The sequence below is a fragment of the Malaclemys terrapin genome, chromosome 4 (assembly GCF_027887155.1).
Source record: "Malaclemys terrapin pileata isolate rMalTer1 chromosome 4, rMalTer1.hap1, whole genome shotgun sequence".
NCBI lineage: Eukaryota > Metazoa > Chordata > Testudines > Emydidae > Malaclemys > Malaclemys terrapin.
The window spans coordinates 20,141,646-20,154,984 of NC_071508.1; the positions used below are offsets into that span (position 1 = coordinate 20,141,646).

General features: G+C 50.4%; 1 protein-coding gene across 1 annotated transcript in view; it reads right to left on the reverse strand.

The window, feature by feature from the left end:
- The window catches only part of ITPR3 (inositol 1,4,5-trisphosphate receptor type 3), an 89,518-nt gene extending 77,772 nt beyond the window's left edge, over positions 1 to 11,746 (reverse strand). The window contains exon 1 of the mRNA XM_054025878.1: positions 11,476 to 11,746. Within this exon, the coding sequence (XP_053881853.1) occupies positions 11,476 to 11,564 (89 nt within the window). The 5' untranslated portion in view covers positions 11,565 to 11,746. The remainder of the gene's footprint in view (positions 1 to 11,475) is intronic.
- Positions 11,747 to 13,339: the final 1,593 nt, after the last annotated feature.

Consider the following 13,339-nt stretch of genomic DNA (forward strand, 5'->3'; position numbering starts at 1 on the left):
AGCAAGTCCCTAGCCCTCTGGTTGCAGAGAAAAGCTTAAAGGCTCAAAACCCAAAAAGTAAATAACCCTTCCCCACCGCCCAATGTGTATTATTTTCAAATCTCATGATCTTAAATCCATTTCATGACGGGGGATGAGGAGGGAGGCTGACTCATGATTTTTGAGCACATGGAGTTGCCAATAGCATAGATGAGAAGGAGAGTGGATAACAGAGACACTTTGCCCAAGGCCAGCATACGGCCTGCACTGCGCTGCTAGAAGTAAGGGTGTGCTGCTGGAGTCTGACCTGGCATCAGAAGAGCGTGGCAATGCTAGAGTCTCAGAGGGGTGGGGGTGGGTATAGGCCAGAAAGGGAGGGGAAAGAAGGGAGCAGAGCGGATGGGGGAGCCAGATACAGAGAAGTAGGGCAGGGAAGGAAGCTGTATTTTGCACAGCATGCACAGAGGCAGCACAAGTGCAATGCTTCAATCAGGCCTGACTTCGGGGCTTGAGGGTTTTATTACCCAAGGGGACAGATTGCTCAAACAAACCTTGACTGTAGTCAAATGGGAGCAGTTAGACTGCAAGCAAATTAGGGGGTTCCCTCCTTATCTGTAGCCCAGGCTTCCTATGTGTACACACTTCCTCTAAAGCAGCTAATTACGGTCTCCCCTCCTGCCTTGCCGTTCCCCAGCTGTAGCACTAGGAGGAAGCTAGAGATACAGGAGAAGGGAGAGTGCCCGTACTCTGCCCTCCCAGCTGGCTACAGGCACACTGGGAATGTGGGTATGCGGCACACACACAGAGCCTGGTCTGGAGGCCCTTGGGCAGGTTATACTCCTGGCAGAATGAGCGTGGGCTCAGCCCGAGTAAATCCCAAGGGAGCGATGTAGGACTTGATCTCTGGAACGGGAAAAAGTCTCCACTGCCCCTGCAGCCACATGCAGCTAGCTCAGCAAGAAGTGGATCGGAGGAGACGTCCTTAAATGAGAGCAGCCAGAATTAGATATACACTCAGGGGGGACCCGGGCGGGGCCTGCAGAAATTGTCCTTGCTCTTTTGTACGTCTAACTTCACCAAAAAGCTCCAAGCAGATGCACTTGTCTCTCTCCCGCCCCGCACTGTAATTCTGGATTGTGCTCTGATAAACTGGGAGTTTACTGGCTGTGCTACTGACTCACTGCCTGTCCTTGGGCAAGCCTCTTCGGCCACAGTTTTCAAATTTCAGGCTGGGATTTGGGACAGAGCTGATGGGGTTCAGTCAGTCCAGCATCTATCCCCCCATGGACTTTCAATGGGTGTTGGATGTCTGACACCCTTAGGCTACTCAGTCCTTGACTAAAGCCAGATTTCAAAGGTAGTTAGGTGCTTAAAGATGCAGCTCCTAAAGCACCTGGGCAAGGTGGGCCCCTAATTCCCATTGATTTCCACAAAAGCTAGGTACCTTTTTCTAAAGGACCTGTGCTAGGAATTATTTTGAGGAAATAATATGGCCCGTGCTCTGCAGGTGGCCAGACCAGATGATCACAGCAGTCCCTTCTGGCCACAGAATCTCAGACTCTAACCTTCTTTGGTGCTTTTCAAATCCCAGTAGGCGTCTCGCCGCACTTTAGGTGCCTAAATAAAAGGGGCCTGATCGACAGCAGTTCCAAGCACCCCCAGCTCCCACCGACTCCAGCCAAGTTCAAAAATGTGGGCCTCAACGGCGCTTTACCTGCATTTACCACTCCCTAACACAGGGTTAATAACACGGACGCAGCTCGCTGCAAGTCTAAATTCATTAATGATCACAAAGTGTACTCAGATCCTTTGATCCTGGGATTACAAGCTCTATAGGAATGCAGATTATTTTTATTAAGCTGATACCCTGGAATAACGTTCTCCCATAAAACACCTGAAAACAAAGGCTCCTAATGCTATTGACATGAGTCATCTATAATAGCGCAGAGGCACAGACATGACTCAACTCATGCCTGGTATTAGATGCCACTTTTTGGTGTGAGAAAGCTCACACGGGTAGAGCTGCCCATCCTATCAGAAGAGTATGGAGATGTGGGAGCCAATTTACATTCTGGATTTGGAAAGCTGCTGGTAGGGCACTGGGGTGCTAAGATAGTTGCTAGAGTTGTTCTGTAAAGGAGAATCAGGCCTTCAGTGTTTAAGCATCTGAGGAAAATACATTGAGAAGCAGCAGCCCCCAATGTGTTTGTGAAACAAACAAATCATGCCACCTTTTAGTAAATTTCACCCTTTGGGAAGTTAACCAATGTAGAGCCTGATGCTGCGTGGTGCGGTTTATTGCCCTCCATCCAGTAAAGCACATAAGCATCTGATTAACTTTAAGTACTCCTGTTGATATTAATGGGACTACTCCAACACTTCAAGTTAAGTACATGCTTAAGTGCCTGGCTGGATCGGGGCCAGCATCCTTGTCCGTTGCAGGATCAGGCTTTTAATGGATAGTTCAGTGGAAGCAGCAAATTTCAGCACTTGAAACGCATTTGATAGCTCCCTAACTTTTTCCCGGGGGAAATCAGCCATACATAATGACACTAGCTCTTAGGAAAAAGCTTAATAACTTTAAGAACCATTTGGCCAGCAGAACTAGATTCCTTGGGAAGATGAAGAGTCACCACCTCAGGAGAACAGTTGTAGCCTTCAACAGAGGTGCATTGGGCTGGGTGGGTTTAGAGAAAAAGGGGCCAAATTCTGCCCTTAGTTCCCTGCAGTAGCACCAGCGCATTTGAAAGCAGATTTGAGCCCTGTGAATTCAAACTTGCTGTGATGCAGCTGAGATGGACGATCCAAGTTTGCAAGCCAAATTACAGCAGGGCGGTAGCACTGCCCTAGTTAAGGTGGAGACTAATTCACCGTCTAGCAGCCAGTTTTCCTAAGTATCCAAAATAATTGTGTGAGTAAGCTGCATCTTACTCACCGATACCCTGCATGAGACCATCTCCCTGGGAGGAGGCTTGCACATGCATTGGAATGGATCCTGGCAGCTGCATTAGAACGGTGCACTCGTCACATCCCATGAGCTATAAATTACTGAAGTGCTTCCAGCTGCCCGGTTGCAGGGAAGTACTGAGTTGGAGGCTGTATTTCTTATTGCACTGAGCTGTGGATTAAGCAGCGTTAGCTCAACTCTTCTGGAGCCCTTTAAAAACCAACCACCACGAATTGAATGTAGTGCTGAGGACGGGGACCTGCTGGACAACTCTGAAGATGAATGTCCTCTCTTCACAGAGTGGGGACATCACAGATGCTTTTTCATCCCACCTTTGGGAGCCCTGTTCTGACCTTAGCCTCTCTGCAGAGGCTGCTAGTAATGGAACCGGATTAGTGCAGGTTCTGTCACATGGATAACTGTACTCTAAGTTCTGGACCAAAACCAGCAATGCCTCTCCCACAGGGCATAGTCACCAGCTGAAATTAACTATTGGTCCTTCCCAGCCATGGCTGGATTCAAGCCAGCCAGTTGAAAGTGAGAGTCTCTGTATCCCTTTACCAACCCCCAAGCCAGCCAGTCCCCTATCAGGTGCTTTATCGTCTCACTGAGGACTACACCATTCTGTCTACAACCCCTTCCGAGAGGGACATGTAGAATCACGACTGTGGCAGCTACAAAAATGGGGCTGTTGGACTGAGCCAACCTCAGAGCACCACTGGCAGGAGGTTCAGGAGGAAAATACACTTCCTCCATGTCCCTCTCTCCTCCCAATTGCCAGGAGGCACGCTCTCTTGGACCCGGAGGTATAGTTACCCTTTACCCAGCTCCATTTCTCCGAACTGCCCCACCTCTTCAATCCACCTGCAATCACAATAACAGTTATCAAAGGCGTGATTTCAAATTAAACAGCAGACACTTATTCGAGTATGTTTACACACAGCCCTTCCCCTCTGCGAGGCCTGGAATAGGCAATATGCATGCCCAGTGACTCATGCACACCCGCTGCTTGCCGTACAGTCCATGAGCACTATTCTTCACGTGGCTTAGCTGACGAGCCCCAGGCATTGTATTCCCTGGAGACCCCTGAAAGGGCTTGCTAATGGGTGTGGCCTGAATCAGCTCTCTAACAATACTTCTCGTGAGAGATTGAGCCCAAAACGCACTTTTCCACGGCCCTGGTTCCATTTATTCTGCTTTGGCCATTAGAACTCAAGGTTGGAAGTGTGATGGCAAACAGCAAAGAGGCAGAAAGTGATTAGAGCATGGGCTCTAGTCCCTGTTCGGCCCTGGACTTGCAGTGTGATCACATTAAAAAAAACAAACAAACAAACAAAAAAAAAAAACCCACAAGCCTCTGTGCCTCGGTTTCCCCATCTATAAAGGAGGATAATGGTTGTCTGTTTTGTAAAGCAGTTTGAAATCCTTAGATGGAAAAACCTCTCTCAGTACCTAGTATTACTTACTAAGAGCAATAACACCAGGGGATCGGTCATATCTTGGGGACATCTCTCCAGATTCCTCACCAGGATTTTGCAACCACCAAAGAAGAGATTATCCTCCACAAACTCCTTCCCAGGTTTTACAGTGAGCCCAGTGCCAGGCTTTATGCCTCTAGTCACTGCTGGGCAAGGTACCCGGGGAGGGAGGATCCATAAAGGTCAGAATTCTGTACCTCATGACCAAGGCTCCATGCTTGGTTTCAAGCAGCTAAACAATAACCACAAACCAGAATTGTGGGGAGGGTGAGAGCGCGAATGAGCAGCACTGGTGAAAGGTGCTCAGATGCTCCAGTGCTGGTGGCAGTATAAGCACCTTCATAGAACTGACCAGACCTGGCCCAAGCACCAGACCTCCCCATGTGGACTTTGGATGATTGGAGGGCATGGCTTATGCATCCCTGCTTCCAGTAGTGTTGCTTTAAGGTGGCACTCCAGGAAACAGCTCAGCTTTCACACCATCCCACTGTCATCTTTTAGTGCTTGGTGTCTCTTTCCGGGAAGCATTTCCTCCTCCCCCCCCCCCCCCTCCCCAGGAGAAATAGGTCACTTGGGGATAGAGGTGGCATTGGCCTCTAATGAGTTCCAGCAGTTAAAGGCGTCCCAGATCACTCTGCATGGGATGTTTTTAATGGCATTATTAACATGTCAGGCACTGGGAGGGGGCCTCAGTGGTTAGACCAGCAGCGACTGTCAGGACTCTTGGGTTCCATTTCCAGCTCTGGAAGGAGGATGTGCTCAAAGTTCAGAGCAGGAAACAGAGGGAGGATTCCTGGGTTCCTTTCTCTCTCTCTCTCTCTCTCCTCAGCCACCGACTTGCTGTGTAACTGTGCGTCACCTGTACAGTGGCTATAACAAAGATCGCGGCCTCACCGTAACATGGAGGTTGGGAGATTTCCTTCATTAGTGTCTGTAAAGACCTTTGAGATTTTCACTTGCAAGGTGCACTCTGAGAGAAGCATTAATACTACAGAGGGAGATTTGCTGAGGCAGAAACGGGATTTGGATGCTGAAAGTCAATAGGAGGTGGATGCTTAGCTACCCATTCTGCCTTTATAAATCTCACCCTGAAGTGATCTGTAGACGTAGGGCAAGGAGTGAAAGTGTATAAATTATTAGAAACATTCCCTAAGTGGCAAACCTATAGATCTCCTACGTTAGAAGGAAAAGGCACCAATGAATTGACTAAAGCTTTTCTCTCCCGAACCCTTTGCTTAGCAAAGCGTGTGACATGCAACTCCATGACCTTTGCAGCTGCTTTTGTCCTGGGCTGTTTGAAACTGCCGTTTCTTTAGACATCTTTTGTGGGCGGCAGCCAAACTACTTTCAGCAAAGTCATGCAGTAGCCGTTCCCCTGGGTGCACAAGTAGCTTCTAATCAGGCCTGCGGGGGGGCAGATTGAGATCAGGGTTCGGGTTTCTCCATCAAACATGCTCCTGGGGGGGGGGGGGGAGGGGGGTGTACAGCCAGATAGTGCCAGACCTTGCGGTAGTTTCGATTAATACTTCTTCCCCCCCGCCCCTTTTCCTCCACTGAGTTAATGGGAAACCTCTAAAACACTAACACTATTGTTAAAGGGTGTAACTGGCACTGTTGTTTGGCCCTAGGATACTTCTCCCCACACATTGGGTCTCTGCCACTATCTTAATCTTTGGAGATCACCCTTTCATTTCTCCAGGGAGCCTTTAATTACCTCCTCTATTCGTTCTAACTTGGTTATTTCTTCTAATTTAAGCATTCTGGCTAGTTTTATGCCCCAGTCCAGCAAAGTGCTTAAGCACTTGCATCGCTTTAAGAAAGTGAGCAGTCCCATTCGCTGCAGGGGGACTATTCAGGTATGAAGGTGCTTAAAGGCTATTCTAGACTGAGACCATGACACCACATGAGACTTGGGGGAACACCTTGTCTAGTGGTTAGAGCATGCGACTGATGCTCGGAGTGCCCTTAGCTCCCGTTGAAGTCAGTGGGAGTTGGAGACTCAGCATACTGCAAAACTCAACCCTGGGCGTTAGGGTCTCGAGTTCTATTCCTGGGTCTGTCACCGAGTGCCCTTAGTCAAGTTTCTTCCCTGCTCTATGCCTCAGTTTCCCTATCTGTAAGATGAGGATGAATGACACCCTCCCCAGACAAGCTGGGGTTGTGAGGCTTAATTAACATAGGACCAGATTCTGATAGCCTTACTCCACAGGGGGTCCCACTGATCTCAATGAGATTACTCTTCAAACAAAGTAATATACAGCACGGATAAAGCTATCTGAATCAGGCTAAAGTGCTTGGAGATCTTCCCGTGAGAACTGCAAAGTGCTGGTGTTTACTCTTAACAAGGGTCTCCGTTCTTTGACACAACAGACCCCAGGAATATAAGCTCACACAAGTCTCCATGCTGCCAGAACAAAAATTGAGTAGGGTTCCCTTGCAAGGTAGTGATATAACTTGCATTCATATGTGTTTATGTAGGACATAAGCTTAGAGATTAGTTGGCCAATAGGTTCCTTGGCCGCTGCATGCCATAACTGATAGCTCAGCAGTCTATTTTGGTGGCAAAAGCTTGATAATGACCATTAACTGTTCAAGATGCCCCTTGGCCATATTCTGATCAAATTAGAACATAAGAGCAGCAATACTGGGTCAGACCAAAGGTCCATCTAGCCCAGTATCTGGTCTTCCAATAGTGGCCAATGCCTGGTGTCCTAAAGGAAATGACCAGAACAGGTAATCATCAAGCAATCCATCCCCTGTTGCCCATTCCCAGCTTCTGGCAAACAGAGGCTAGGGACACCATCCCGGTCCATCCTGGCTAATAGCCATGGATGGACCTCTCCTCCATGAGCTTATCTGTTCTTTTTTGAACCTGGTTATAGTCTTGGCCTTCACAACATCCTCTGGCAAGGAGTTCCACAGACTGACTGTGTGTTGGGGGTGGGGGGGTGGGGGGGGGGAGAATTCCCTTTGTTTGTTTTAAACCTGCTGCCTATTGATTTCATTTGGTGACCCCTGGTTCTTGTGTTATGAGGAGTAAATAACACTTCCTTATTCACTTTCTCCACACCAGTCATGATTTTATAAACCTCTATCATATCCCCCCTTAGTCGTCTCTTTTCCAAGCTGTATAGTCCCAGTCTTATTACTCTCTCCTCATATGGCAGCCATTCCGTACCCCTAATCATTTTTGTTGCCCATTCTGAACCTTTTCCCAAATCCAATACAACTTTTTTGAAATGGGGCGACCAGATCTGCACGCAGTATTCAAGATGTGGCTGTACCATGGATTTATATAGAGGCAATATGATATTTTATCTTATTATCTATCCTTTTCTTAATGATTCCCAACATTCGGTTTGCTTTTGTACTGCCGCTGCACATTGAGTGGATGTTTTCAGAGAACTATCCACAATGACTCTAAGATCTCGCTCTCGAGTGGCAACAGCTAATTTAGACCCCATCATTTTAGATGTATAGTTGGGATTATATTCTCCCCTTAGAAAGGCACACACCCCTCCCATTGCCTCCACTAACAAATCATGCTGGTGTCCAAGGGCAGAAGTTGGCCCGGTACCTTCCATCCCACCAGAGGCTCTGAGCTGTAGCAGGGGGATGAACAAAAGAACAAGTCCCACAGTTTAAGACTACCCCTAGAGAGATGGCTCACCGTAGACAGCCCAAAAAACCCCCCACAGAACTTCAGCCAGAGCAATTCCCACTTCAAAGACCCTTTTTAAAAAGGATTTGTATTACCACAGCATCTAGGAATCCCAGTCACTGTGCAAAACAGAACAAGACGACTGCCCCTGCCCAAAGAGCTTCCAATCTAAATAATTCAATCAAGTTCATCCCCCTGCATGCCTTTGAGGATTGTTCCTTATACACTATTTGTGTGAGTTTTACCAGTCTCCTTTTAAATGACTCGAGCAACTACTTCCCTCAGGGGAGAATCCTGGTTAGTGTTCTGCTCCCTGTTACAGCCACTAAAGAAATTCTCTGGAGGAGGAGATCTAAGTTCCATTTCACCAGGTGTATGGAGCCATCCAACACCAAAGAGATCCTCAGAAAGGCAGAACCTTCTGTGTTAAAAAATTGCCTCTCAATGTCCCCTGTGAGTGCTTGGAGGTGGTTTCCCCCCCCCCCCCCTACATATGCCACTGGGCCAAGTTCCACTCTGGCTCATACAGGTGCCAATCTGCCAGAACCCCAGTGATGTCCATGGAGCAGCACTTTGTAAGCCCCGTGACAGCGAGAGGAGCAATTGGGCCCATCACACAGGCAGACCGTTTCAGAGACAATCCTACCTGTAGCCTACGCTACATAATGCTTCCACTCATTATGGTTGCTTGGCACCTAGAACCGGCTTCCATCATTCAAGACACTCCAGCTAACCAAAAGGATCGCACTTCAGAGTCTCCGTGTCAGCAATTCACCTTCCAGGACTGCAGCTTACTTTTCTCTGCGCTCTCTGGCTGCTGCTAGGGAGGATGTCAACACAGACGGATGGGGAGTTTCCGGTACTCTGCTCAGCTGAGTTTGAAGCGCTAGGGCCGGGGCTAGCTAAGCTATTTGACTAGCAAATGAACTAAACAAGATGCACACTGAAGAGAGCTTGGGAGACGCACTCTCAGCAAGTAACTCCACTTCTTTATCACAACAAACAATGATTTAAGGTGTGATTGTGCAGTTCCTAGCATCAAGTACAAGGATTTCATGCCCTGATCAGAGCGGGGGTGTAACTGGGATAACAATGAGCAAAGGAAAAGATATCAGTCCAAATACAATGTCCCAATAGTGAGATCTGTTAGTGTGTGGAATCATCTCCCAAGGGAAGGGGTAGGAACCCCATTGCTTTAGTCACTGCCAAGCAGACTGAACAAACCAACCATGGGGAAGAGACCTGGAGAACTGACCATAGGGGACAAAGCTGCATCAGCCTGGGAGGGCCCGGAAGGTCCAATAGGCCTGTGTCAGACAATGTCACCAATCTGGCATACAAGCTACCCAGAGTAGAACTGCGGAGGTTAAAGAGAGTCTGCATCAGTGACTGGGACAGCTCTAGCATGGAGCCAGCGTAGAGGAGATCTCACCAAAATGACCTTGGGAACATTTTCCCCACTAGTTCAGGGCCATGCACAGTACTTGCGTGTCTGCATATGTATGTGTAAGTTTGTGTGCAAGTGGGTCTGTTTGTATGTGTGAAAATTTATGTGGGGTCGGGAAGGAATTTCCTCCAGGTCAGATTGGCAGCATCCTTGGGGGCAATTTCAACTTCCTTTGCAGCATCTAGGTGTGGGTCACTTGCCAGGATCCTGCCATTGAAGGGTCTTGGTGCATCTTGGTCCCTCCTATTCTCTGCCTGTAGCACAGTAATAGCTTAGTCTCCTGTGGGCTGTAATATGCGAGTCTCATTTCAGTTGTTGGGTTTAGGGTGTGGGGAGTGTTGGTGGCCTGTGATGTACCGGAGAGCAGACCGGATGATCTGGTGGTCTTCTCTGGCTTTATACTCTATGAGCACATTGTACAGGTGTGTTCATGTACGTATTTATAAACTTGGGTGCATGGTTGTAGGTGTGTTTTGTGCAGACACGCGCATGTGTCTGTATCTGCCATCGCCGTGTGTATTTATACCATAGGCAAGCGTGTGGAGCGAAGTGTGTGCGTGCATCAAGGTGCATGAGAATTAGAATAGCTTATGGGATCAAATTCTGTTGTCGAAAGAGACAAACTTTTCTGTGTTTCTCAAAAGCTTGTCTCTCATCAACAGAAGTTGGTCCAATAAAAGAGATGCCCTCATCCGCCTTGTCTCTCTAATATCCTGGGACTGAGATGGCTACAGCTACACTGCAGATCTGTGTGTCAGCAGGGACTCAGCCAGAGAGAACCATAGGGTGTGTCCACGTCCCGCAGTCTGAATAAAGAATCCTCTTTGCATGCAACACAGCCCAGTCCTGCCTCCTCGCTAAACCACAGGGGAATCCTCAGTCTCTCTCCAAGGTACAAAAGACTCCTGTGGGGTAGTTGGGGAGGGAAAGAAACCAGTGTAAATGGAGGGGAACTGAACCTTTAGCACCCAGGACACAAAGCCGCGCGCTATCCAACTAGTCCCCAAGTCGTATCGTGGATTTGCTGTCCCCACTTCAGTAGAGTGGCTTGCTTGGGGGAAAGATCGGCAAGAAGATGCCCAAAGCAGGGTGTCAGAGGGTGTGTCCCCTGGCCCAGAGCTGCCTTAACGTCACCCAAAAAAACCGCAGAGAGAATAGCCTGGCAGAGCCCCAGAGTTAAGGATATAGCCTTCTCCTGCCTCCCCCAGTGCACATGGGAGAAACTCCATGCAGGGGAATCATACAAGTTCAATATGGGAGCAACCTACCAGAGCATCAGCACAGACCCTCACAGGTGCAGAACACAGCCTCCCCGCACTGCCCAGAGCGAGGACCAAACATGCTTAGTTTGTAATGAAAGAGGTGCCAGGGCTCAAGCAATTTAACTTTCTCAACTGATGCAGCGAGCGGCCCAGAGGTGCCGGAGCAAGGAACTGCTCAGCCCTGGCACTAATGAGGCACTGGGGACCATCGGTTATTTAACAGACCCAATACTTCAATATTAGTCTTGCCCATGATCTGCCACGGAACCTTACTGGGTACATCCCCGTGCACCTCACCCCTGCTTCCCAGGGGCAGCAAAACGGATCCCAATCCCCACCCCAGCAACACGTGGGGGGGGGAAGCGCAGTTGGCACACGCAAGGTGACAGGGCTGCAGGCAGGCAGCAATTGTCAGACTGGAGCAGAGTCAAGGGCCACCCAGTCCAGGATCTTGTCTCCAACAGCTGCTTCCGAGGAAGGTTGCAAGTAACCTTACCGCAGAATCCGCCTCACCCTGACCTCTCTAGCTCTCTCTGGCGCCTTTGACCCGAGGCAGCCAGCCAGCCCTTTCGGGCTCTACCTAGCCACACAGTCACTTCCTCCCCCCCCCCCCGCCCCAATAAATGAAAATAATCCATCTCACTTAGCAGGCGGCCCCTTCCCCTCTCCGGGGCAGCCCCTCCAGGCGCTGGTCCACTCACCCCAGCGTGCTGATGAAGCCATTGACCGACCCTTCGGCGTACAGGGAGACGATGTCCCCGATGTGCAAGAAGCTGGACATCTCATTCATGATTCCCACGACCTGTCCCCGGCGGCGCCCTTCTTCCTGGAGTCGCGGTCCTCACCCCAGTTCCACCACCACGTGGGTGCACCGGAACCAGCGGTCCAAAGGATCCTTCCCCAACCCCGGAGCGGAACCAGGAGGGAAGAAGGGGGGGGGGGGGGGGTTTATGTGCTTCCCAGTGCAGGAGCGCGCAAACAGGCAGCGCTGGAGCTGGGCTGGGAGGGAGGGGGGAAATCAACTACAGATTTGCATGAGGGCTCCGGCATAGTTTGCTACCTGCAGCCAATGACAACCGACCAGGAAGTCCTGCTGAACCCAAGCATGCAAATTTCGCCTGCATGGGGTGCCCCGCCGTCCCAGGCCCCACCCCTTCTCCCTCCAACTTGGGAAACTCCTTGGTGCCCCGGAGCGGCCCCCGTGCGCCCAGGATCCCCATGCAGCGGGGTGGGGCTTTGACACACACACACCCCGCTCGCCGGGGCTCGCTCCCACCGCACCCGTTCACACGGGAGAGCGAAGGCTGCTCTGCTTAGTGCAGCCCGGGCGGTCACGCTGCGCTTGTCGGCTTCCTGTGCTCAATGGTGCAGGAACAGTTTGTATAGTGGGGGAAGGGGGTCTGAGAGCCATTGAACCAAACTAACCCCTGGATCTGATGGAAACCGCTTCAAGGTGGTGGAGGGCGGTAGCCCCCCCCTCCCCTTAGTTCCAGCACCTCTGTCCTGTGGGTGCCCGGGTGGTTCAGCCAGTGGGCTAGAGCCTTGGGGGCAGGTTCTCTGCCTTCCCCTCTGGTTTGGCTAGCAGCCCCTCGCTGGTACAGGCCCCAGGGTGATTTAACCCCAGCTGATGCATTTGCATGTTGGCCCTGCACCAGATCTCAGGGGAGCCACTAGGAAAGGGGGGAGGGAGGGTTAAGCTGTGCAATGGGGCTTTGTAGCCCCTTGCCTTCAAAACAATGCTTCACTGATTTGGTTAAAGTTGTCTCCCCCTGACACACAGGATGTATAAACCAGGAATCCGGACTCCTAGTCCCCCTGCTCCAACCCATAGACCCCACTCCCTCAGAGCCGAGAACCAAGGCAGAGCCGTCTTCCCAGCTTCTCCTCTGTTCTAACCCCCGCACTCCCCTCCCATCACAGAGTTGAGGACAATCCCAGGGTGCCAGCTCCCAGTCCACTGCTCTAACCATTTGACCACATTTCCCACCTGGATTTGGGAGTCCTGACTCGCAGCCCACCATTCTCTAACCCACTAGACCCCCCTCCCAAGCTAGGAGCTGAACACCCCTGAGTCCTGACTCCTGGTCTCCTTGCTCTTATTTGTGGGTGCTGAGATTAAGGATGAGAAGTTCCCCCCCGGAAGGAACATTTGGGAGGAAGAGCAGCGTGTTCAGGAGAGAATGGCTCTTTCAGACACTGCTGGAGAAGCCTGTGAGGATTTATTAAATAGGGAGATTTCGACCCACAGCGTTCTGTTTCCTCTGGGACTTGCTGGGGGGGGGGGGGGGGGAATTCAGCATTCACTGTATATGGGAATCCCCGGAACCAGTCACTTCTGATTGGTTGCAAAGCTCTCTGCAGGCTTGCGCCAACCTGCCTCAGAGACCTTACCTCTCTCCACCCCCAACTCATCCATCCCCAGCCCTCCCTCTGTCCTGCAGTCTGGCCCTAGGGGATAAGAGAGCCTTCGCCTCCGCGGCCTACAAACAGTGATGATAAAGCCTCATTTAGGGCCAGATTGGTCCCCACTCACATCTGAGGCAAGGACCAGACACCCTTACAACT